Genomic DNA, 27,325 nt, shown 5'->3' with positions numbered 1-27,325 from the left:
TAATGTGCTGATGAATATTTAACAACCAGCTTTCTGAGAAATAAAACCCAAATTTGTAGTGTTTGCAGACTTCTGTGGTACAGGTACTCTCACTGTAGTACATTTCAAGCTCCCAACATCATACCATTGAACACTTGAGTTGGGATGAAATGTCCAGCTAACTCTATCACTCCACTGCTCCTGTGTAAGCCTAAAGGAAAACCTCTGGACTTAATGATACACAGTTAAATATATAGGTTAAATCCTATACAGTGGTATATAATACATCTCTGCCAGCACAACCCAGAATACCTACAAAAGGCTCCGTAAGGTAAATATTCAGTGGTTCTACAACTCTTAGTGTTGTTTTGGTATGTGTGTACTTAAAAAGACTGTCCATAAAGTAAAAATAGGGGAAATAAAATCTAGAATGTTAATTTAAGCCATCTTCCTCAATCATCTGAGTAGTTTTAAAATCTTTTCTTGATATTTCTTCAAAAGATCTAATGTATTAGTATTGAATTAAAAAATCTTGTTGAACCATTTATACTGTTTACAGAAGTACAGCTAAAGAATCAAAAGTGCATAGCTCAGAGAGTGATGTTTGCATATATATGATAGGATGAGAAAGGACAGAACTATAAGCATGTGTGAGAGAGGCATGAATGGGAAGATAAATATGATCTCTGGCTAGTAGATAGACGGGAGGGTGGAATAGAGTGGAAAAGAAGAATGATCAGAGAGAAAAACTAAGGGCATACCTGACTAGAGAGAATTAATTTTGGAGTAAGTAGCAGACAATAAACTTCAGTTTCATACAAAGAATTTTATGTAACTGGTGATGTACCACTTTTGAAGGCAGTTGGTAGAAAAGGATAGGTAACGTCAAATATAAAAATGTCATGTGCTTAGTGTTAAATACAGATCCAAGTCTAGTATCCTGCCATTGCATCAGTGGGGAACAGTTAAATTTTGTTCATTTTGACCTAGCATTTGTCTACTTTCTTGGTTCTTGAATAAATTAGAAATGTAGAAAAGTGGTACTTGGAACTGAGTCATTTAATCTGGAAGTAATTTGGAGTCACTTGAAGCAGTTAGGAGACTTATACTTGTAGACCAGGTATCTGAGTGAGTTTAGGTTGCCATGACAGAATACCATATACTGTGTGGCTTATAAAACAACAAACTTTACTTCTACATTTCTGAAGGCTGGAAGTTTAAGATCAGGTGCCAACATGATCAGGTTCTAGTGAGGCTTGTTCTCTGGGTTGCAGGCAGCTGTTTTCTCATTGCATCCTCACGTGGTGAAGAGAGAGCTCTCTGGGACTCCTTTTTATAGAGCACTAATCCCATTCATGGGCTTCCCTGGTGGCTTAGCTGGTAAAGAATTCGCCTGCAATATGGGAGACCTGGGTTTGATCCCTGGGTTGGGAAGATCCCCTGGAGAAGGGAAAGGCTACCCACTCCAGTATTCTGGCCTGGAGAATTCCGTGGACTGCATAGTCCATGGGGTCGCAAAGAGTCGGACATGACTGAGTGACTTTCACTTCACTTCAATCCCATTCATGAGAATTTCATCTTTATGACCTAGTCATCTGCCAAACGCTCCACCTCCTTATACTTAGGGATTAGAATTTTCACATGAATTTGGGGGGAATACAAACGTTCAGTGCATGACACCCAATCAGTTGAATCAACCGCTGATTAAAACTGACTGCTGCTTTTACCACCCATCCCTCCTTGCATCAGTCCAAGGGTGTGTCTGAACCGTTTAATGAAGAGAGAAGACTTTTTACCTGTTATGTCAAATAGTAAATCTTTGTTACATTATGAAATTTATAGTGTATAATTTTCTCACATTCTTTACAAAACAAAGCTTAACACATTGCTAGCTCATAAACTATTTTTGCTTTTTACTTTTTTCTCATACACCATTCTAGATTTACCTGCAGTCTTTACTAATACAAAGACTATTTTCCTGCCTTAGTGTCTTTTAAAAAAGAGTTTGAATCAGAAAAGGTTGAGAATTGTTAGTCTGTAACCTTATTTGTGAATATGATACAGTGTACAAATGTACCTACATATGTATAAATATTCGAGCTATCAGACTTGATCTTTCTAAGGCTTGTGATAAGAGCTTTTACTCTGGATGTTTCAAACCAAGAAAATAGTTACAAGTGATGTCTCCAGTTAAAATACATCTACTTTCTAGAATGCTTAACGTATTTATTGGGGTCTGTATTTACAAAGGATTCTCTAGCCCTAGTAACTAATGTGCATAATGACACTTTATAATAAAATGATAAGATATAGGAGGTTTTATTCAACAGAAGTAGTTGAAAATGTTTTATTTGTGTAAAACATAAATGTTTTAAATGTGTTTGCTGAAGTAAAAAAAGGTGGTCTCATAAAGGAAAGGAAAGCCACTGTGACTCTTGTGGACCTTTTTCTAAAATGGCACTGCAAAACTAGGCATTAGTCAAAAGGAAGGGATAAAAATACTTTGTACTAATGTCATTTCTTTACTGTTTGGACTTGGAACATTGATGGCAGAGTGTACTCCCCTGGATTCAAGTAGGTTCCTTAATTTGTGGTAAAGTAGGGTTAAAGTATACTTATTGTTGAATAAAGCCCTCTCCCTCAAAAGAACTATTTGGTTGTTTTGGTCTTGGTTGTGTCCAAATTAGCAAACTAAGGTAATTGTTCAGAAAATTTCACAGTATAATTTTTTTTCATTAAGTTCTTTTTTTTTTTGGTAGCCCATTTCACTGTGATACTCTAAAATATTAGCTGGAACTCACTATATATAGTATTTATAAATAAAACTAGTACTTCTAAGTGTGAAAGTCTCTCCATGCTTGGGTTCAGGCTCTGTTGCTGTGGGAAGGAAGAAAGTTGACTTTACCTTCTTGCATATGCACAACCCAGGGCAAAACCAAACACACTTGTTTTGAAACTTACAGTTTAGATAAAGCAAATCATCTAATTCTAAGATGTACAACTGAATACGTACATAGGTCTCTGCTGAATGTTTTTTGCTGAGGTATTTTTATGCAGCAAGGAATCCAGAATTTATAGTACACCGGGATTTGTGAAAATGAGTATTCTAAACTAAAGAACAGATTAGAATGATTAAATATATGCAATATTTTGTATACATGTATAAAATCTGGGAAAGCTGAGCTAGAATTAGCAGTCTGGGTACATGCTTTACAATGGCTTCATTCAGATGTGTTGGGTTGATGTACAAATAACTGAAAGTAATGCTAGTTTTCATTAAAAGAATTATTTTTGTCATAGCTTTTAATTAACTGTATATGTATAAATATCTTTATTTTCTGCTTATTGGAACAAGAAGAGTCAGTGCAGTTTCCATAATGTTTATACTGATAAATGAGATTTCACTGGCCCAAGCAAGCCAATTCTGGAGAGGCTTAGACATGATTTGGTAGGCTTATTTAGCTTCTCAGTTTGCTTACCATTGTGCACATGTGAGGTCTTCCCTGTAGCTCAGTCGGTAAAGAATCTGCCTGCAGTGCAGAGGACCCGGGTTTGATCCCTGGGTTGGGAAGATCTCCTGGAGAAAGAAATGGCAAACCACTCCAGTATTCTTGCCTGGAAAGTCCCATGGACAGAGAGGAGTCTAGCATGCTACACTCCATGAGATCACAAGAGTCAGACACGACTTATTTCATTAATCTGCTTTAGATGAGCGCATGTGCAAGGTGTTGTGGTTCTGCTAGGTACTGTGTACCTAGGTACTCTAGCCACTTTTATTTCACATAATTCTTATTCAAGATTTGAGCTTAATTTGACCCATTGTGAAGACAGCGGGTACCAGAAATACAGGTTACTCAGGTATTTGTCATTTGCAAATTATGAATTGTTCTTTTATATATCTTGGGTTTTTCTTTTTATCTAAGCATATATTTTTCTCTTTTTCCAACCCCCAATCTCTTTTCAGGGCGTGATTGACTACATTTTCTATTCCAAGACTCATATGAACGTGCTTGGTGTCCTGGGGCCTTTAGATCCTCAATGGCTGGTTGAGAACAACATCACTGGGTGTCCACACCCTCACATCCCTTCAGACCACTTCTCACTGTTAACACAACTTGAACTCCACCCTCCACTCCTGCCTCTTGTCAATGGTGTTCACTTGCCTAACCGGAGGTAGTGGAGTACTACCCCGCCAAGACGGGGATCTGTTGCTATGGACCTGTACAGTTGTAAATCAAAGTATGTAGGAGTGAAGTATGGCCATCCTTAAGCTGCTTCTTCAGGTTCCTTTCATTATGTGTTTGCTATAAGATTTTGTACAATTTTGTGCATATTGGTATCATTTGGCACTAGGGCTGGAACCAAAGTATTACTGTTTCCAAATTTTTGATTTAACATGTTTTTAAGTTGGACTGTCTTCATATTATATTAGGAGTCAGCATTCATAATTGATAAATCACCAATTCAAGGCCCAACAACAAATGTATTTGTTTTTCCAAAACAAATACTTTGTTTTGAATGTTTTCAAGTGAGCCAACCATTTTTCATTTTTGTTAAAGGCAGTTTTTAAAGACTATAACTGTGAGATTTTAAACTGAATGATGGTATGCCTTGCAGGAAACTTTCTTGAATTCGTTTTCCATAACAAACTGATTTTTGGCTCCCCAGTCATTTGCACATTAACAAAGCACTTATATTTGCTAGATCTGTACATAAACTAGCCATAATGACAAGAATTGAGGAATTAAAGATGATTGCACAGTATGCTTTAAAAATCAAGCATTTAACAGCACACAATTTGTAGGCAAGCGCTGGTTGATTTTTTTGTTTTGTTTTGATTTTTGAGCAATCATTCTGTATTTTGTTCCCCTATTATAACCTTACTAGAAATATTAATTCTAAGCCTGTCTCTCCAGTTTATTTATAGGAAAACAACGGGTAATTTCTACTGCCGCACACCTTGAAAACAGAATTTGGCCTGTCTAGGATGCCCCTAAAATTATTGTCCAGTATTTTTTTTTTAAATTATTTCCATCCACCCTTTTCTGCCTGGTTGTGCTGGAAAAACAGATATTATATGATCTGTTTCATTTTTGCTGTTGTGGGCATATGTTAAAAGAAATAACTACTGAATGAAAAGGCCCTGATCAAAGTTTTAGAGGTGGAAAGCTATACAGATATTTCTCATGTTTCCCAAAGTAGGTCAAGTGGCTTTTGGTTTTGGCTTTTTGAGGTGACAATGGAAAGGATTTGGGGGAGAGAGAGAACAGGAAGTAGTTGAAAACCTTGAATCATTTTTCCTGACTCTAGTTGCCAAATGGCCATTATATGCTTTTAATCTTTGTTTCTGTTGTCTGTCAGGGTTGAATTAAGAAGCTACTGGTTTATTCCCAACTATTGATATACTCTTTAGATACGTTGGAATCCTTTTTTCGCCCAGGAGGGGCCAGTTGAAAATCTGTGACTCAAGAGACAGTGAACGCAATACCGTTTTCTGGGGGAAAAATTGGTTGGCTACTTGATGTTAATTATGGCACAGTAACAGGAAAAGGTTGTGTCTGTGTTTTTAAGTTTTTCTTTATTCTGCTTTTTTGCTGCTATAAGAGTTTTCTGAAATTTATATTTTAAACTTTTCATGCACTTTACTGTTTCTAGTCTCAAAATGTGATATTTTTAATAAACAAGAAATTTTCCATTATGTGAATGAAATTTTAAAAGAAAATAGCCTATATTTGTGTCTCACTAATATATAAAGTACAGGTCAAATTTAAATTATTTAATTAGTTTTAAATATATACAATTTGTCTCCTCTTTGAAAGCTGACATCTTAGGCTGTTTTATTAGTCTTAAATGATGCATTTCCTTTGGTCATTTTATACTAATTTCTTCCGTAGTAAATTAATCAGGCTACATAAGATAATATTTCCCCTGAAGGGTAATTTTAGTGGGACAAGGGTGGTGGGATGATGTGATATCAGATATAGGATTGCATCAGAAGGGTTCTGTAAAGCCTAAACTCCCTTTTAAAAGTGCCTAGTGATGGAGGCGTGGTTTGTCATCTATTATAATTGGAATGTCATTGTAGTTGAGTGAAGTTTGATGTAAATAAAATATTCTTTTAAAAATGTCAAGATACCAGAATAAACAAACACAATAAACAACCCTTAAGATGACAGATTTTCCTCAGTGTGCAGGTATCCCTTCTTATATACCTCAAGCATTCAACATCTAGCCATGCAAATTGATTACCTGAAGCATAGTACTGGAAAGTAGAATAGCATGAAAAACTTAATTTTGTGGACATTACCTTTTTTTGTAATCAGCTACTGTATGTTTTATTTTTATCTCTTGTTTTGGGTGGGTTTTCTGCTCTGGAGGTATATGCACTAACTAATACATTTTCCTCTTCTCATATACGCATGTTAATTAGCAATGTGAGCAATATTTCTTACCATACTTCACTCCCAATATTTTTTGAGATGTTTGTATAAAATGGAATTTAAAGTTCACTTATGATTGTATATGAACCACAGAGGAGCCCATTTATTAATAAAAAAAACTTTTTTAATAGTTAAATGTAGAGGGAAAAATAAAAAAAAAATTGGGAAACATTGTAAACAGCTTAAGTTTATTTTGTGTATGATCGAGGCACTCTGTTGCAGGAAGGTGTGTAATTGGGTTCTCTCTGCTTCCAAATGCACTCTTTCAAACCATTCATTATCCTGTGTATTTTTAATGTGGTTTTAGTAAATGTTGGTAGTAGCCCTGTTGAAGTAGGTAATTGTGTTATGTTTTGGGTGGCAAACACACTTGGGGCATGGTAACCCAAATCTCATGTGCACGGTTTCCCTTGAGCCCACTGCCCAAATTTCACACAGCCTTCACCCTTTGTTCCCTTTGTAAAAGGAGTGGTATCTGTTTTGAGCTGCCAATTCAGATGATCAGAAATGCTGCTCCCCTCAGTATTGTCTTGTTGAAAACGCATGCCATTTGGAACCTTGGCATGAGAAGCCAAAAGGAAGAGGTGAATGACATAACGGTGTATATTCAATGAAAGTAAAATATTTATGCTCATATACTTTCTGGTTCTCAGAATAAGTTAATAAGCTTTATGCCATGGGACTGCTGCATATTTTATCTGAAGGTTAAAGAAAATTTGGGCATTTTTAGATTGTGAAAATGTTTTATTTTTTTAAACTGTTAAATATGATTTCTGATATCTGTCTAAGAACTGGAGTGTTCTTTAAATTTATCAAAACAGTGTTGTTTGAGGAAGGGAAAACTGCACTGTTTGCCATTACAACAGTCATACAAGTGCATGTCACGTCACGTCACCCACTCTCTCAGGCATCAGTATCCGCCTCATAGCTTTACATATTTTGATGGGGAAATCTTGCAGCATCCTCAGGACTGACATCTGAGAAAGGCTCAGATCCACTTACTGCTCCTTGCTTGTTGACTTTGTTTTAAAATATTGTGCCTGGTGTCAACTTTTAAGCAACAGCACTGCCTAAAAGCAAGCAGAGAACAGAATCCCAGCACCATTCTATAGGCAACTTTTTAGAATTCAGATATAGTAAATCTGTTCAAGATTTATGATGTTTTATGTAAAAAAAAATTTTGTACAATGTAGCTGAATATTTTTGTTTCATTTCTTTGATGTAAGGCATGTGACCATTCGTTTGAATATCACATGTTAAAGTCAGGTATGGCACAATGGGTTCTGAGACCAGCTTTTCCTCCCTCCCATTTGCCTTTTTCCAAGCTCTTTCTTTTCAAATTACTTTTCTGATGGTCATAGGCAGATATTTAATTTTACTAATAAGCATTCTGTGTGAATGTATTAAAGAAGCCACTGTGTTTTAGTGTTATAGTTTGCAGAAATATAAAGCTTCATTTCTTATTTGTCCCTATTCTTTGATAAAAGTTATATATTCAACCGTGTTAAAGTTATATATTAAATCAAAGAGAAGCAAGGGAGAAAGCTGAAAGATACTGAAGGCTCATATCACTTGATTCTGTGGTGGGTTGTATTAGGACTGAGGATGTGACGCATTAAAACTGGAACATGGGCAAACATACAATGTTCCGTTTTAAAATTGTATCTCCTAAGTATATACTTTAAGTGGGTGAAAAATTAAGTTTGTATTTGCATTTCTAAGAGCTTCTAAAAATCACTAGTGCCAACTATACTTTTAAATCAAAAAGCAAGGAATAGAGAAAGCACAAGGAAAAAATAGGTTAAATGTGTTCTTCGAGAGAACCAGAGGCATATGGTTTGGCATTCCTAATCCAAGGCTAGATTTTCTAGCAATAAAAGTCAACTGTGTCCCAGGACTGACTGACTTTGTTTCTAAGGCCTTATATTCTGAGTTCCTGAGGGATTTTAATCACTTTATAAAATGTACTGACTGAGAGTAGCTTCAGTCACAAACAGCATCATCAGTTTCTGATACATTTGGCAGACCATAAGAATAACAGTTTCATAGCAGGCAAAGGCTTTATTGCACATTTTCAAAATAGCACTCATATATACTTAACAGTTTGACAGAAGTGTGAATTCTCACATTGTAAGGTAGTCTTTCTCTTCCACCTGTCCTCTCCCTTTTAAAAAAAAAATCACCTTTCTAATGTGTGGAAGATTTAACTTTTTCCTTCTGAATTGTATCCTGTTTCTAGAACTCTGTGAATTATAGGTTCATAAATTAACTAGGGAAATTAAAGTATTTTTCTAAGCCAGGAACTTCAATTAAAGTTTTGAATTTGTAGACAGAGGAGAACTTTTATACTTACGGTTGCTTTGAGTGATTGTAATTTTTTTTTAACGGCATCATGATCACTAAATTTGAATTCCAACACAAGTAAATTAGTACATCTTACCCTGGCCTATTTACCAAAATTGTAATCTGTTCAGGAACATGGTGCCAAAAGCATCTTGGATTTTACAACATGATACATGTTTATTGTGTGTCTACCTTTGAGCTTAAAAGAAGTTCTTTGTACTACAGGATGTTTTGAGCAAGATCTACATAAAGGGAAAAAAAAAAAGGCAGTTCTTTTCAGGAAAGTAGTAAGTAAACATGCTTGTTTCTTGTTTTTAACCAAATACCTTCTTTGTGGAAGTTTCTCTGTTAAACAATCACAAATTCTATAAGAAATAGGGAGATTCCAGGGAAAGCAAGCTTCATTAGCCTAGTTAGTCACTTCTTTTGGCATAAGTTTGTTTGGTTAGACTTGGGTTATTCTTGAAACCAAAGGAAAACAAGCATGTTGAAGTTTTGTTCAACAAACATTATGACACCGAAGAAATGGAATGTTTTTAGGTAAAGTAATTTTTACTTTCAAAGCATAAGAAATGACATTTCTGCATTTTCTTTGCAGTGGTAAAAATTTAGTAGCATTGTACTGAAATGAGAAGTTGTGTCATCAGAAACAAACCACATTATGAAGAGTATATGCAAACACCAAGTGATATGACTCTATTGGCACAGTAGCATTGGATATATTCAGCTTTCGGAAGGCATAGTTTGATGCCTCCTAGTAGTTTTTGTTAAAAGTCTCCCCAAATTGAGGTAATGTCCCTATTTGTATGTCTGTCACTTTCCACCCTTAAGCATAAGAATCATGGTAGCCCTCTCAAAAGTGGTCCTTTATTGCTCTCTTCAGTTTTGTATTAATTTCTAATTACTGATATATGACTGTATTTCCTTTCAATTTATCAATGGTTATATGTATCACATTTGTTTAATTAGTTAACTCACACAATTGGCTCAGCATTGATGTGTCAAACAATGGCTTTGCTTCTTACTGAACAGGCTTAGTTTCTCGCTACTTGTTTAGATCTTGATGCAGTAAGCGATGCAGTGGTCTGGGTGTGTATTTATTCAGAAACTGTACTGTCCTTTTTCTCTGTGCTTAACTTGCTTAAAATATATTTCCTTACCTTTGAAATTCCTGAGCGGTGCTCTGCCAAGTTTGGGGCGGGGGTGGGAGGGGGGTGGGGAGGGGTTTGGATGGCTGTGTTACTGCACACTGGATCTGAAAGTGTTCAGTGTTGTGAGTGGCAAATTTCTTAAACACCAGCAGCACTGAGAAGTGCACTATGGGCATTCGTACAGTTGTCCAAATGCAAGCAATTCTTTCATCTAGGAGAAGTGGAGGAATAGAGTTCATTGGAGTACTTGGTATATTTTGAGGGGGAATGAATGTTTCAGCTTTGGGTTTTGTTGTCTGTGAGTGGAATGGGGTGGTAAGGAGGGAGATGATTTTTTCTTTCTTTCTTTTTTTTTTTTTTTTTTTTGAGAGTGTGTATGTACCTTTTCTCTCTGAAAGGGCCAGAGTGTTGGTCAAGTTCACCGTGTTAATTTATATATATATTTTTTCTATTGTGATTTCTTTCAACCATAAAACAAGTGCCAACTAATTGTCCATGAGATGACTTACTCTTCCACTCAATTTACTATTTGAATAGAGAAGGGTTCATTTATTTTCCTTACTTGGCATTAAATTAATAATTCATTGTTTTGCATACATTTTTGTCATTCAGTGGCCTCTAAAGTGTTTTTATAACTAATTTAATGGTTGGAGAGCAAAGCACATGAGTTTAAAACTGAGCAAGAAGTTTTGGTGATTTTTTTTTTTTTTTTTCCTAAATACTGGTTAGTTTCTACTGATACTATTCCAAAATGGATTCTTCTGTTTTAAGTTGTGTGTTTACTTTGCTTTTGTCCTAAGAAAAAGCCAAGCACTAAATCAGATTGTTACTGTGTTCTAATAATCAGTTTAAAATCTGAGATTTCCTTCCTTTCTTTTTTTAAAAAATTAGGTTTAATGAAGCGCCATGAATTGTAGCTTACTAGTGTTTAATGTCTAATAGACTGGCTCTGTGGTGTTCTAAGCATTTAACACTCTGTCATCCCCAGAGAAAGAGGTTCTGCTCTTAGGGAACCCATTCTCTCTGACAAAATCACCAGCTGCTTTATTTTTCTATTTATTACAGTTAAACAGTTCATGAGGTCTGAATCTTGACCAAACTGCTCAGCTGAGATGTTTTTCACAATAGACACTGTACAAAATGTGTGTGCAAAAGGACACAGTTGGGTGGTAGTATTTTTTCATTAATGTGAACATTGACTAAACAAAGCAGTCCTGCCTTTTAAATCTTGTGGCAGCTCAGGAGGGAGGTGCTTAAGAACCTTAACTACTATGTCAGATGACAAAATACTTTTTTCCATTTTGGAGATTGGGTACTGCTCACACATGATGTATAGGGCTAAATATATGCTTGTTTCCTTGCACCTGTGTACTTCCCCTTCTCTCCCTCCCGTCCTTCCCCTGTAGGCAATAAATGGCCATTTTGCAACTGCATACCTTTGTCTTGGTTTTTTACTGTTGATGTGTGTAGTGTAAGGGTCTGCTCTAAGATCAGCACGTCTCTTCTAAAGTGAAGTTGGGAGCCAGGGTCAGGCACAAATTACAAATTCATATTATGTAACATTTTTCCTAGAGCAAAGTACAGTACTCCTTAAGCAACACTTTGTTTAGAAAAGATTTGTAAGATAATTGTAGCTATGAGACTTACTTTGGCTGAAGAAATCTGAACAGAGGGACATGTGACCTCTGAATGGGGCTTTAATAGCCAGTGTACAATTTGTCATAGGTATTCCCTTTTCTTGCCTTGATGATCATAGAAATATATGTTGAGATCAGACCTTTCATCCTAGGTCCTTGTAGCTTTGATGAACAGAGCTCCTCTGCTGACCAGCATAGGACATGTAGTGTAAGTGAAAACAACTGCCAAGTCACAGGGTCGTCCTTGAATAAATGTTTGTTATTAAAGCATAATCTAGCCCATTCTGACTGACAAGACAACTATCAACCAGATATGCTGAGTTACCAGTATGGACCAATCTCAACAGGCAGACCTGCCAAGATGTACAGTAAATTCACTCAATAAACAAGTCTCTGCTATGAACTAGATGCTTTGTGCGGCATAAAGATGGACAGGCTCCCCATCCTCCAAGAATTTACATTCCAGATCTTCTATTTATGACTAAGAATGAAGTGTTGTAATTAAAGGTGTCTTAAACCTTAGAATCTTGGAGGAGGGGAGGGAAAGGCACACAGTGAAATAATTAGGAATTCTGAAAATTATAGATATTCAGTAGAAAAATACTATTAAGGCATGGTATGATTGAGATAAGATTATTCCTTTTTTTATTTAAATGCAAATTTTAGTACTCAAAAGTTTTAGGATATTAAAAAGGATAATAAAGCCAAGTTCTTTTCCCATTTATTAGTAAAATTCAAAACAAAAGCTACTGCAGTAGCTAGTAATAAAGGTAAAAAAGATTAACAAGGAGACAGCATTGGAAAGGAACGAGAATTTGTTGTTTAGTCGTGTAGTTGTGTCCGGCTTTGCTACCTCATAAACTGTAGCCTGCCAGGCTCTTCTGTCCAAAGGATTTCCCAGCCAGCATACTGAAGTGGATTGGCATTTTCTTCTCTGAGACAAGATTATTCTTGAAGAGAGTGGAAAAAAAAAAAAAACAAAAAACTGAACTATCCAGTTTAACAAGTGTCTAGGAAAGATATTGACAGATTACTTGGGACAGATTGCCAAGAACAAATCCCTAGGCTGAAAGCTCAGTGCCTACTGATTGGTCTTTCCTACCAAAGGACCCAGTGTGAGCCTGTTACTGACCCTGAGGACCCTCTCTTTACAGAGGCCGTGATGTTGGCCAGCCTTTTGTAGGTCTTGCAAAAGTAGTCACTCACCTCTGAAGTGGATCTTAAAGGGACCGGATATCAGGACACTGCCTTGTTAAGAAGACATGCAGATGCAATCAAGACGTTCAGCAGGTGAGCTGCTTATATTCCACCATGTGATCTCAGGAAAACATCATCATCATTGGTAAAATGAATATAAGAAAGTAAATCTCGTGAAATGGTTCTCTCAAAAAGCAGACACCAGAACAGGGGCTTGTATGCAGGTATTTTATTGAAGTGATCCTAGGAAAGCAGAGTAAGGCACTGGGAAGAATGAAATAGGAAATGAGGAAAGCCATGTCAAGGGTGTGTTATTGAGCCTATCACCTCTGTGAGCTTCTGGGGATAAACCTGCCATGAACCCTCTAAAAACCTGTACGGAATGCACCTCAAAATTGTCTTCATGAGGGATGGGCAGGGAGAGGATTTGCTTATGGACTCCCATCTCCCATGAGGCAAAGGTTACTCCCTGGGTGTTCATTCCTTCTTCCGCCCATGTTTGTGCACCCATCCAATCCACTAAGCAGGTTCCTGCCTGCGGGTGTCCTATACAATAATAGAGAAATGGGGTGTGGTGGCACAGAAACTGAGAAGCATCTGATGTGGCTACGGCTACAAATAATGTCATCCTCCACCATGCATTCCACATCCGAGCTTTGCACCACTGCATCAGTGGGTCTAGGTTGCTTCCCTAACTTGGGGGTGACGCAGACCTTCATCCCAGTGAGGTATTTTGTGCTTATTGGGGCATTGGTTACTGAATTTGCTAGCTCATCCCTGGCATGAGAGAACCAAGAGCTCCCCAGTGAATCCCTTGGGGTCCAGATACGCTTCCTCCTGTTGCGTAGTACACCTCCACTCCCTACGTGACCCCTTCTTGGGGGCAGGCTACATTCCAACACGTGGGCAACCTGTGGGCATAGGAGCCTATCTTAGTCCACACCCCAGCGACTCTTCAGAGTTCCCCGTGGTGCTTGGTGTAGACTGTAACCCAGCTACGCCCTTGGTCCTATGCTTCCCAAGGAACAGAACCTGCCACACCAGGTTTTAGGGAGTCATGCCAGAAGCATGTTAGGACTGCCTCCAGATCTCTATTAAGATTAACTCTCGAGTCACTGGAGAATGCCGCGTGTCAATAAATCGTTCCTTACATGCTCTAATTCAGGTCTCTCAGGCCCCCACTTCCAAAGTCCATGTGTATCTCCAGTTCCTGGTCATAATGTTAGCCCAGGTCTTAGAATTCTTTGGGAAAGTTGTTTTCTTGTGGTGTGTTCCTCTGCACAGTCTGTGCTGGGATGTCAGCAGGGGGAAAGGGCACTAGCCCTTTAAGTTTTCTGGAAGTCTTTTGAGCCAGAGGAGGAGGGGCTTGCAACAATGAGGGGAAGGGCACTGGCTGCCTGTTTCTCTGCACCTTTTGTGATCAGAAGCAGCAATTGGGTGCTGCACAAGTGCCCAGTATTTGGAGAACTGGGTTCTTTTTGCTCACCCTACCTCTTGCAAGCTGTGTGCTGGCTGCTCCAGGGACAGTGCACAGCTGCTGCATGCCATGTGGCTGAGGCGGGGATGGGGGGCGGGGGGGTTGGTGGGGAGCTGCTACTAGCTAAGAGCTGACATGGACCAAAATGAATCACAGTTTTAACCTTCCAAGCCTTCCCCTGGAAGTTTCACGTCTTCAGTAGACTCCAGAGTTCTCAAAGAGTTCCATCAGACCGATTATGCCAGTGTAATGGTTCTCTTGGTGGGGAGACAGATTCCTGGTGCTTCCTTCTCTGCCGTCTTCCTAGAGGTCCTTCTCCACATCTAAGCTTAACTTCGAATAACAACCACAACCTGATGCTGCTTCGTAACGGCCGGCAAGTCCATTACACAGCCGTGTTCCCGTCACGGATTATTTCTTAATATTGTGGCAAAAGACTGTCTCCTGAGCCTTTCGAGGTGAGGGAATGTTTGGCAGTGGCTAGGCAGTTCGCACATTATGAACCCATTCCAAATTCTCATCCCTAGGATTCTCCAGCTGCCTTTGCTTATGCCCGTGCTTCCTCGTGTGGTAGCTGTCCTCATGTGGTTATTGAGTACTTGATAGTTTAAAAAAATATCAGATTCAGATATGGGTACTAGAAAGCTAGAAATGACGTGGCTCATATTACATTTCTGTCTGAGAGCGTTGTTCCTCAATATGCCAAGTAAGGTCTGCCATCTCTACTTCACACATTATTGGCATTATTTTTACTAATCTAACAGAGTGGTTAGTCCCATCCTCTGGTGTTTCAATGAACACATTTAATCCTGAATCCCAGGCAGGTGTACCCATGTTAATACATTCACCGTGTTTAAATCTGAATGTCATTCTTCGAGATAGCCTTAGAATATATTCTGCTATGATCTGAATGACTGTGTATCACCCTAGAATTCATGTTTCAGTCCTAACCGTCAAGGTTCGTGATTAGGAGGTAGTGCCTTTGGAAGGGGCTTAAACCTTGAGGTTAGATGTCTCATGAGTGGGATTAATGTGTCATTATATAAAAGACTCCAGAGAGATCCCTTGTCTCCTCACCATGTGATGACACAGCAAGAAGGCACCAGCTATATACTAGGAAAGAGGCTTCTCAGGTGGCACTAGTAAAGGGTCCACCTGCCAATGCAGGAGAGATGAGGGTTAGATCTCTCTGTCGGGAAGATCCCCTGGAGGAGGAAGCAGCAACCCACTCCAGTATTCTTGTCTGGAAAATCCCATGGACAGAGGAGCCTAGCGGGCTATAGTCCATGCAGTAGCAAAGAATTGAACATGACCGAGCATCTGAGCGCATGGACTAGGAAGAGGGGCCTCACCAGAAGGTGATCATACTGGTACTTTGATCTAGTGTTTCCAGTTTCCAGAACTGTGAGAAATTTTTATCATTTATAAGCTACCAGTCTGTGGTATTTTGTTATAGCAGCCTGAATGGATTAAGACATGTTCCTAAACATATCTTCCAGATTTCTTTCAATGCACACTGACAAAATTCTGCATCCCTTTTGGTGTATTTGCTGTCTTCTGGAGCAGGTCCTGCACTTTTCCCTCTGGGCTTGGTTGGGAAAGAACTTTTGTTATGAGACTGAAGACAAGGATGGTCGGTCAGAACATGTTCTGTGAGGAGTAAGCCTCTTCTCAGGCAACTGCCACAAGTGACGTCATGTAAAGGTTTTATGCAAGTGAAGGCTGGTTGCCTTGAGTGGGATGTTAAATTGAGAAATTGATAACTCTTCTACTACTACTGCTAGCTGGGAGGATCCAGGGAGTTGGAGAGTTCAGAGTTTGCAGATTCATCTCTGCTCAGAGACTTTACCATCCAAAGTCTCAGTGAAATACTCCTTTGCATCCAGAGCCCTTATCTTAGCATAAAATACCTGATAGTCCTATACATTTAGGCAGTGTTGCAACTTTTCAATCTATATTATCAGCCATGTCTGCCCTAGGGCTACAGGACAATGGAATGTGGCTAGGAAGCCTCAGGTTTTATGTTAAAAGTTTTAGGCATTAGGCTGATCTTTTTCTTTGTGTATACTCTTCAGGGCAATCAGAAGCATCTATACCATCTAACAATTCTTACTGATTATAATTATTATCATAGCAGTAAAGTGCATCAGTTACTTGACCAAAGCTTTGTCTTAACCTTATACTATGTCTCAAGAAACCACAGCTTAGTAAGTAATTGTGATGCCACTGCTTACCAGTGTTCATTTATCGCCTATAAGGAGGTCTTCACTGTATTCCTGCTTAAACAGATAACCCAATCTCAGAGCTGCATGTTGGCTATCAGTTTTATGCCACCATTCCTGGTCCCAAGAGCTTTATCAGTAAGGAGCCATTCAGAAAAATAGAAACCACTTTGGCCACTGCAAACAAGAAATTTAGTGCAGGGGATTGGCTACAGGTAATGGAAGAACTTTCATGCATTGGAGAAGGAAATGGCAACCCACTCCTGTATTCTTGCCTTGAGAATCCCAGGGATGGGGGAACCTGGTGGGCTGCTGTCTATGGGGTCGCACAGAGTCGGACACAACTGAAGTGACTTAACAGCAGCAGCAGCAATGGAAGAACTAGGAAGCCAAATAAAGTATTGAGGCAATTCTAAAATTGCCTCAATTTTAGCAGGAAGCTGTTGTCACCACTTGGATGAATGGAGTGTAAGCAAGGCAGAGTGCTACCAGGGCTCAAGATGAACCATCTCATGGGAGCTGGAGCCTCTCAGTGGCTGTCTTGTGAGATCTGAAATATAAAGGAATGATTATCCCATGGGAACTGGTGTTATGGAGGGAACACAGCCAATGCCAGAGATGCCACCAAAAGCAGAGGAGGAGAGCACAAAATACCTGACCACTTCTCTTTCCCACTCCCACATAATCCAGCAGGGCTTCCCTTTTGCCAAACCTTCTCAGAAACCACTTGTTAAGAGACCCTGGGAAATGCAGATCCTGAAATACAGGCAGAACCGGGAAAGGACAGGAATGAATCTGAGAGCAAGGAGGGAAATGACCAGCACAAGAAGTATATCCCTTTTTTGTAATTATGTGTACGCTTGATGCTATCCGTGGATTCACAGAGACGATGCAGTACAGACCTTGTTTCAGAAAAACTTGCTAATACATGGCTATGTTTGTGTCATTATAGTAACAGCATGAATGCTAGATGAATCTTATGTAATCTTAAGATTATTTCCTGGTAAGGATACCTCCGTATTTTTTATATATAGAAGAAATTACCATATATATCATCTTGTAAGAGGCATGGAATTAAAATAGCAAGCTTTTAAATGAGGTTCTAAGTGTAATACTTTTCTTATTTTGACTACTTTATTCAATATTGCACCTGTAAATAGAGAAAATAAGAAAACCCAAAGAACAACACACCTTCCCTTCTATAAGCTTGGCTTTCTTCAGTAATTTACAATTACATAGCCAAGATGATTTGTCTAAATTTAGTAGACTACCGATGACATGTCAAAATGAGGTAGTAAACATATGGAGAAGAAATAGTATGAAGAAACCTGCTCTGAGATTTATTTCTGTGGAAACTTTAGTATTTCCACATCTATAAAATATTCTATGGGGGGACAGGCTTCCCTTGTGGCTCAGTTGGTAAAGAATCTGCCTGCAGTGCAGGAGACCTGGGTTTGACCCCTGGGTCGGAAAGATCCCCTGGAAAAGGAAATGGCAACCCTCTCCAGTATTCTTACCTGGAGAATTCCATGAACAGAGGAGTCTGATGGGCTACAGTCCATGGGAGAGCAAAGAGTCAGACACGATTGAGCGGGGAAATGGGGAACTCTTTTCTTTTGTAAGAGTCTTATTCTAAGTGAAGATACTCATGCCAAACTTTTTGCTTATGCCCTTGATGGTTTGTGAATGGTATCTAGCAAAAAATCAGATAAGTTTAGAAAGTTTTCATTCTGTATCAAGTTTAAAAAAGAAAGATTATGTTTTGACTATGTGAATTCTCTTCCCTGTGATCAGGAAATTAGATTCAGGCATTGACCCTACGATCCAGGTAATAGCTTCCATTTTGTTCTTCCCCCACCCCACCAAGAGGATAGAGGGAAGATTTGTTAGAGAGGCTTACAGCATGAGAATGTGCTACTTCTTTTAAGCCTCCAGATTGGGTTTCTCCTCAACACAACTGGCCAAGCAGTTGTTTCTGAAGAGTCTTGGATGCCCTCCACATGACCAGGTTCTCAGTTTTATATAGTAATGCCTTCCATTAGAACCAAGAAGATATATTTGGCCATCACCACAGACATCTGACCTGACAAACTCACCATGTACATGCTATGTGACACTGAATACTGGCTTCAGCGTGAAGATGGCAAAAGGTGGACGCTGCTTCTACTGTCCTGATGCAGGCCAGCTTGCAGCCATACTTTTGAGGGGGAAAACAGCACGGAGCCATTAGGAAATGTGTAGACTTAAGTGAGGGATGTGAGAAGATACCAAAAATTGGGTTTCTTTTGCAACTTTCCATTTTTAGACAGTGCAGCAGCTTTTATCATCTTTTCTCAGTGCCCTCAAGAACATTTTTATTAAATGAATTCATTAAAGAAGACCTAGAAATATGACAGCCCTTGAAAATTTGAAAATTGTTATATGGGCCAGGAATGATTGAGCCTCTCTTTAATAGCCACCCTCTGTTCTGAGTTTTCCTCCTTTTAAAGACCCAGAGAAAATAAATAGAGGAGTTTTAAAAGTATTGTTTAGGCGCTCAGTCATGTCCAACTCTTTGTGACCCTTGGGATGGTAGCCCACCAGGCTACTCTGTCCATGGGATTTTTCAGGCAAGAATACTGGAATTGGTTGCCATATCCTCCTCCAAAGGATCTTCCCGACCCAGGGATTGAACCCTCATTGCCTATGTCTCCTGCATTTCAGGCAGATTCTTTACTCACTGAGCCACTGAGGAAATCTTTAAAATTTAAAATTATTAAAAATATGTAAAAACTGACCACATGGAGATGTTCTTACTACCACTTCTTGAAGCATCATAGAAGAAAATATGGTTTCTGTAGACAGTCTAAATGACCACTAACTATTTGGCCTCCCAGCATTTAGAATCATAGAATCTTCAATATTCATCATCATTCAGAGAGTTATGTTCATAGTCATTAATAAAAATGTCTTCAAAGTATGCAAAGAATTAAAATATAAGTGGAACTAAAGGGAATGTAATGGCCAATTTATTTACATATATGAGTAATTGAATAAGTAGTTCAACTCCCAACTGGACACAGCCTCTTTTGTTCTGTAGAATGTTCACTTGATTCCTCTTATCTTGAAAGGACGACAAAAGAAAGGGATATTAAGAAATTTGACAGTGAAGGAAAGGAGAATTCTTATTCTTTGTTTCTTTCCTTGCTCACTCTCTCTTTAGACCCTCTGGACCCATAGAAAAATCAGGTTAGTGGAGTAGTGGGTCACAAACCCAGAGATGGTTTCAGTTCAGTTCAGTAGCTCAGTCGTGTCCAATTCTTTGCAACCCCTACAGCACACCAGGCCTCCTTGTCCATCACCAACTCCTGGAGTCTACTCAGACTTATGTCTATTGAGTCAGTGATGCCATCTAACCATCTCATTCTCTGTCATCCCCTTCTACTCCTACCTTCAGTCTTTCCTAGCATCAGGGTCTTTTCAGATGAGTCAATTCTTCGCGTCAGGTGGCCAAAGTATTGGAGTTTCAGCTTCAGCATCAGTCCTTCCAATGAATATTCAGGACTAATTTCCTTTAGGATGGACTGGTTGGATCTCCTTGCAGTCCAAGGGACTCTCAAGAGTCTTCTCCAACTCCATGGTTCAAAAGCATCAATTCTTCAGCACTCAGCTTTCTTTATAGTCCAACTCTCACATCCATACATGACTACTGGAAAAACCACACCCTTGACTAGATGGACCTTTGTTGGCAAAGTAATGTCTCTGCTTTTAATATGCTGTCTAGGTTAGTCATAACTTTCCTTCCAAGGAGTAAGCGTCTTTTAATTTCATGGCTGCATTCACCATCTGCAGTGATTTTGGAGCCCCCAAAATAAAAGTCTGACACTGTTTCCACTGTTTCCCCATCTATTTCCCGTGAAGTGATGGAACCGGATGCCATGATCTTCATTTTCTGAATGTTGAGCTTTAAGCCAACATTTTCACTCTCCTCTTTCACTTTCACCAAGAGGCTCTTTAGTTCTTTACTTTCTGCCTTAAGGGTGGTGTCACCTGCATATCTGAGATTATTGATATTTCTCCCGGCAATCTTGATTCCACCTTGTGCTTCCTCCAACCCAGCATTTCTCATGATGTACTCTGCATATAAGTTAAATAAGCAGGGTGACAATATAAAGCCTTGACGGACTCCATTTCCTATTTGGAACCAGTCTGTTGTTCCATGTCCAGTTCTAACTGTTGCTTCCTGACTTGCATATAGATTTTTTTAAGGCAGATCAGGTGGTCTGGTATTCCCATCTCTTGAAGAATTTTCCACAGTTTGTTGTGATCCACACAGTCCAAGGCTTTGGCATAGTCAATAAAGCAGAAAAAGATGTTTTTCTGGAACTCTCTTGCTTTTCCATGATCCAGCGGATGTTGGCAATTTGATCTCTGGTTCTTCTGCCTTTTCTAAAACCAGCTTGAATATCTGGAAGTTCACAGTTCACATATTGTTGAAGCCTGGCTTGGAGATGGTTTGGCAACTCCCAAACATCTGATCAGGGACCTTGACCTTGACAGCCTTTCTGTCACATTCACTCATGATAAACATCCATTGCTTCTAAAAATTTCCATTCTCTCAGCCATTGTGAACCTTCAGAAGCATTGAAAAAGACTCAGGAAAAATTATTTCTTCTCTGTTTGTTCCTGTTTTTCTCCTCACTCGCCTAGAATTATTCCAAGCATCAGCCCTATTTGCTGCCTTTCCTTTTCATTATTCCATCCATCATTTCTACTTAGATGACTCCCTAGTGTCTGTCTCCACCTCTAATGTCTTTCTTTATCGTTAGTCCTCTATTTCTGACTGCCTCTTTGGAAATTCTTGGACACACCTAATTTCACTATATTCCAAATTAAATGAATCTTTCCATCACTCGCCCCATTCCTCCTCTTAGTTTCTTAGGTAGAGTAAGTGAAAGATTCCCGTCAGGAGGAACTAGGTCTAAGGTTTAGGGAAGCATGGAAAGAAAGAGGTCAGTCAGATGTATAACAGATGTATGACTGGTAGGACTTAATAACCACTATCTTTCTCTTCTCCATTTTATTAAGTACAAGCCCATTATTATTGTGAAGTGAAAGTCACTCAGTCATGTCCGACTCTTTGTGACTTCATGTACTATATAGTCCATGGAATTCTCCAGGCCAGAATACTGGAGTGTGTAGCCTTTCCCTTCTCCAAGGGATCTTCCCAACCCAGAGATCGAACCAGGTCTCCTGAATTGCAGACAGATTCTTAATCATCTGAGCCACCAGGGAAGCCCAAGAATACTTATTATTAAGTCATACGAAAAATCATTAATAATCTGCTGTGCTGTCTCACAGTTTTATTTTATGTTTTATCCTAAAAGTTTTCATTCTAAAACTTTTATCCTAAAAGTTTAATACTGATCTTGGTCTGCCAACTCTGCTCACACTTTAGCCTCTTAAGTTTCTCAAATTTAACTGCTTATATATATATATATATATATATATACACACACACACTTGCTATAATAGATTATGAGCAATGAAAAAATAATCCAAGTGTGGGGATTCATAAAAATGGAAAGCTTATCAAGGAATTGATTGAATCCATATTGCTTTGTCCCTCTCCTCTGCAAACCTCCTCCCCAATGCAAGCCACATCAGGTGGATTTCGTTTCTGGCCAATACAGAACGTCTCTTTTGCTCTAATGTTATCTAGGTGTATTCCTCTGACCTGATTATTTTCTGAATACAAATGGAACGACTAGAAATGGTTCTTGGTTTGACATGGCTGAACTGTTTTATTAATAAAAATCTGCTGTCTAAATACATATTAAAGAAGTTCCTCCAAGTAAATGCCATTATCTATCCATGGAAAATACTCAGCTGTCTGGAGGGACAAATGTTATGTCATACGAGCTCTCAGAGTCTTTTGCTCTGTCCTGAAAATGAATGTGGGAGAGAGGAATAAGGAATCCTTTCAGCATTCATGCCAAGGGTCTGAGAGTGCTTTACAGTACAGTTGTTAAAAGCACATATAATATTTATTTGTGTATTTGCCAGAATTATACAATTACCATTCAAAATTCTGATCTTGTCTGAAACTGCAGTGGGACTCTCATTTCTAATGGAACTGTGGACTCATGGGCCACCAGTTTTTCCTCTAGTGACAGTGCCCTGTGTATTTTCAGGAATGCAAGGAGGAGGTTCTTGGAGAAAAGATGAAATGGGGAGGAATGTTTGCTTTGATTTGCTGTTTTGTTCCCCTTATTTGAGACTCAGGTGCAAAGAAGAGGATCTGGGATGACTCTGGGAAGAAAGAGAGAGAAGAAGAGAAATGAAAGGCTTGATTTTTTTAAAAAATGTTGATAGTGTTGAAGAATTGGTAGTAGAAAAGAAGGAATTCTAGGACCTGGAGGAAGCAATAAACATGGTGTAGCTCACCTGTAGGTTTATGCTGGTTAATATGCAGTACCTACAGCAGAGCTAATGTATTTGCATTGATTTGTTATTACTATGAACATGCAAAAGTGCTTCTTAAACTAACAGCAGTTCCCTTTTTATATTTTAAAGAATATTTGTGCAGAAAAAAAAATTGGATGAAAACATCAAAATGGTTACTAGGTTTTAATTCATTTTTATATCCTACTTCTTTTCCACTTACCATTATAACTTGAGCATTTCTCCAGGTTAATAAATATAATTTTGAAACCACAGAATATGATAGAGCCATTTAAAATGTTTTGGTTGTGCTTTCATGGGGCTGAATTTTTTATTTAATGAATATAATATTCATTATTAAATCAGTTAAATAGCTATAATCTTTTGCTATTATATTTTGCTGAAACTAACATAAATGTACTAAAATTTTACATTTTCAATATCAAAACTTACTTTGCCAACATTTAGAATGACTGGAATTGCAAAGGAGCATTAAGATATTATGTGCCTCAGACCTGGGCCCCTTGAGACTTGGGTTTCTAATCCACCTCCTCCGTTACAACCAGGAAGCCAGGGGTTAAACTCCCAGCAGATGGTGCTGCTGCTCTTGATGCTGCTGACTGAGCAGCCCAGGAATTTAAAGACTTGCTTAAACAGGGTTAATACATGGAGGACAGCTGGTCTGCAGCAGAATTAGAGGTCAGGAGGTTAGTCACATTTCCCTGAACACAGAGGACACACCAGTCAGGATCAGTGAAAGCCATTTAGGGAAAGGAAAAAGCGGAGTTCTGATGGAGGGAGCAATTGAATGAGAGGGTAGATGGTGTTACGATAGAACCGAGTACACCAGATACAGAGGGGGGAGGAGGGGGAGATGAAGGAAGACCGATAAACCTGGGGGAGCACTGCCCCTCAGCCTCCAGGTTTCAGATGAGGAGAGAGACCACGCTGTGCTGTGCTTAGTCACTCAGTCGTGTCCGACTCTTTGCGACCCCATGGACTGTAGCCTGTCATACCTCTAGTCCATTTCCCAACTCCAGGGATCATTGTCCTGTATTTTTACCAGTATGTGGATGTGAGTTAGGAGGGCTTTGATCTTGCCAGCCAGTTAGACATTTAATGTGGCTAATTCACTCTGTAAGAGGACGCAGTGGGATGTTGTCAAGTTGGAAGAAGCTATTAATGTCTTGGAATTAATATCTCATCAAGGACAGTGATTGACATCTACTGCAGCCCAATTTCTGCAAATGCCTTGAGGGTCTATTCTTTGTGAAGCACTGTGATAGATGTTTAGGGATTTGAAATGGAAAATAAAGTTAAGACAGTTTTGGCTCTCAGACAGTTTACTAAGTAATACATAGGCAGGGAACAGAGGAGTTAGATGGATGTGCTGACGATTGCTATAATATTGGATTGGCCAAAAAGTTCATTTGTATTTTTCTGTAAACTGTTAGGGAAAAAACCCGAACGATCTTTTTGGCCAACCCAATACTAAGTTCACTAAGAAAACTATTACAGAGAAAGTGGTAAGTGGTTCAGAAGTGAGAGACAAGGATTAGTGAGGAAGGCTGAATTTTTATGAAGGATATAGAAAAATATTAATAAAGATGTATAAGTGAAAGAATCACATAAAAAAAGGCACCGAGGAACTTCTACCCTCATCTCCCCCTGCTCCACACCAGCCTAACACAGAACACACACACACACACACACACACACACACACACACACACACACACACACACACACACACACACACACGGCCAGGCACACATATACATCATCTTCAACTACTCTGATGTTGCCTTATGGAATAGATAAATCTATCCTCAGCTTCAGTTTCTGACATTAAATACTGTGTTCATAAATATGTTTTGAATATTTGAATACTAGCCTACAGAATGACACAAGGAAAGACAATGGGCTTTAATACTAGACAGATTGGGGTTTAAATTTCAATCCATTTTCTAGCTGAATGACCTTGAATAAGTTACCCAATCTCTATGAGCTAATATCTATAAAAATGGATATCGTAAGAATGAACATTACATAGTTGTTGTAAGAATTAAGTAGAAAAACGTGTTAACACATTTTCTTGGTAAGAACTGCTTTCCTTGCCTTCAATTCTGTCCTGACCAGGTCTGCACTCCCAGCCTCCTTGGTCACACTAGAGGGCGACATCATCCCATTCTTATATCTAAGGCTTCCGGAAGTGAGAGTCTTCTCAGCAGACAGGAGTTTTCTAAATGCCTCAGCAAGGGAGGAATCAGAAACTGTGCTCCAGAACATGAATAAGGTGAAGAGCCGACTCATTGGAAAACACCCTGATGCTGAGAACGAATGAAGGCAAAAGGAGAAGGGCACAGAGGATGAGATGGTTGGATGGCATCACCGACTCAATGAACATGAATTTGAGCAAACTCCAGGAGATAGTGGAGGACAGGTTAGCCCGGCCTGCTGCAGTCCATGGGGTTGCAACGAGTCGAACATGACTTAGCAACTGAACAACAGCAAACAACAACAGTAAGAGATCAACTGTGGAAGGACTTTGGAGCAGCTGCTGTGTCCTCTGTGAGCCATAGCTGTCCTCAGAAGGCAGGGTTCCAGCATCTATTTTTGCCAGCTGAGTTGGGAAGACTTCTGATGCTACCAGAGCAGCAGGCCTATGGACTGGGCATCTAAAGCTGCTCGATTGCTGCTAGAAATCCACCATGCTTGGACAGAATCTCTAAAAAGCCCACTGGACCTCATTTGCTAGAGAGTCAGGACTGTGACAGCCATGTGTTCCAGTTTTCCTGAGACAGTCCTGGTTTATGCTGGAGTAATTACTCGTGAAGTGAAGTGAAGTGAAGTGAAAGTTGCTCAGTCATGTCCGACTCTTTGTGACCCCATGAGCTATACACATCCATGGAATTCTCCAGGCCAGAATACTGGAGTGGGTAGCCTTTCCCTTCTTCAGGGGATCTTCCCAACCTGGGGATCAAACCCAGGTCTCCCACATTGCAGGCAGATTCTTTACCAGCTGAGCCCTAAGAGAATTAGTGGTAGTACCCCTTTTACTCTCCATGCCCCAGTCTGGAGACTAAGTTATCTGGGCCCCCTACTCAGAACATTAGGATGAGTACTTACTAATAGTGAGGATCTGACCTAGCAAGGGTCCTTGGATCTGGATAAGACCATGCATGGGCATTGGAGTCAGAAAGTGACAGATGTATCTGGGTTAAAATCCTGGTTTTGTCTGTGTCATTGACAAGTTATTTAACTTAAGTCTCAGTTTCCTGATGTATGGATTAGAGATATTAATAATAACAGGACACGGATGCATTGTACCTTCTAATTCTAATTAAAGTTCTTCCTAGAATCTCTGACATGTAGCAATACATGGTAGCTATCCTTGTTACAGTTTTTAAGAGTCACTGTAATATTCAGGTTCTCCTCTAAATTCAAGGTAATTTAAGCTGTATTAGTTGAAGAAGAGGTGAAGAAATAATTGAGGACCAAAGTAAAATGAGAAGGCAATGGAACCCCACTCCAGTACTCTTGCCTGAAAAATCCCATGGACGGAGGAGCCTGGTGGGCTGCAGTCCATGGGGTCGTGAAGAGTCGGACACGACTGAGCGACTTCCCTTTCACTTCTCACTTTCATGCATTGGAGAAGGAAATGGCAACCCACTCCAGTATTCTTGCCTGGAGAATCCCAGGGACGGGGGAGCCTGGTGGGATGCCATCTATGGAATCGCAGAGTCGGACACGACTGAAGCAACTTAGCAGCAGCAAGTAAAATGAATAGCTCAAGGTCACAAGAGAATTGTTGAGTCACCCAAAATCAGAGCCAATGAGCATGAGTGTCTCAGAATTCCCTGGCTGGTGCACCAGGGGTGTCACTGTTTCTACAGAGACTGTTCAAGGGTAAAGACGTGGCCTAGTTTCTGTTTTGCAGCTTTAGCAGATACTGGACACAGTACTACTCTTGTGAGTTTAGAGGACAGTAGACATTTGACTACTTCAGTTTGCAATTTTTATTGCAAATGTTCAAGCATATGAATAAGAATAGAGAATCTGGTAATGAACGCCAGTGTAGGCACCTCCATCAAATCTTAACATTATAGGCTACCTGTGCAGGTCCTTTTTTCAATGACATTAAAGGTCATAAATATAATTAAGACCTCTGATGCACTCTTCCTTTCTATAAGCCTCTTCCTTTATTTTCTAGTGTTATATAACAGGTTTTGATGCTAAAGCTGAAGCTCCAGTACTTTGGCCATCTCATGTGAAGAGTTGACTCATTGGAAAAGACTCTGATGCTGGGAGGGATTGGGGGCAGGAGGAGAAGGGGACGACCGAGGATGAGATGGCTGGATAGCATCACGGACTCGATGGACGTGAGTCTGAGTGAACTCCGAGTGTTGGTGATGGACAGGGAGGCCTGGCGTGCTGCAGTTCATGGGGTCGCAAA

General features: G+C 39.5%; 1 protein-coding gene across 7 annotated transcripts in view; it reads left to right on the top strand.

Moving 5' to 3' along the window:
- The window catches only part of CNOT6L (CCR4-NOT transcription complex subunit 6 like), a 117,207-nt gene extending 105,861 nt beyond the window's left edge, over positions 1-11,346 (top strand). For all 7 annotated transcript variants that reach the window (XM_015096574.4, XM_012180231.4, XM_004009932.5 and 4 more), the window contains one exon: positions 3,944-11,346. In XM_015096574.4, coding sequence (XP_014952060.1) covers positions 3,944-4,156 — 213 coding nt within the window. In that variant the 3' untranslated portion in view covers positions 4,157-11,346. The remainder of the gene's footprint in view (positions 1-3,943) is intronic.
- Positions 11,347-27,325: the final 15,979 nt, after the last annotated feature.

Source organism: Ovis aries, chromosome 6 (assembly GCF_016772045.2).
Source record: "Ovis aries strain OAR_USU_Benz2616 breed Rambouillet chromosome 6, ARS-UI_Ramb_v3.0, whole genome shotgun sequence".
Lineage (NCBI taxonomy): Eukaryota > Metazoa > Chordata > Mammalia > Artiodactyla > Bovidae > Ovis > Ovis aries.
This window is presented reverse-complemented; position numbering and strand designations above follow the sequence as displayed.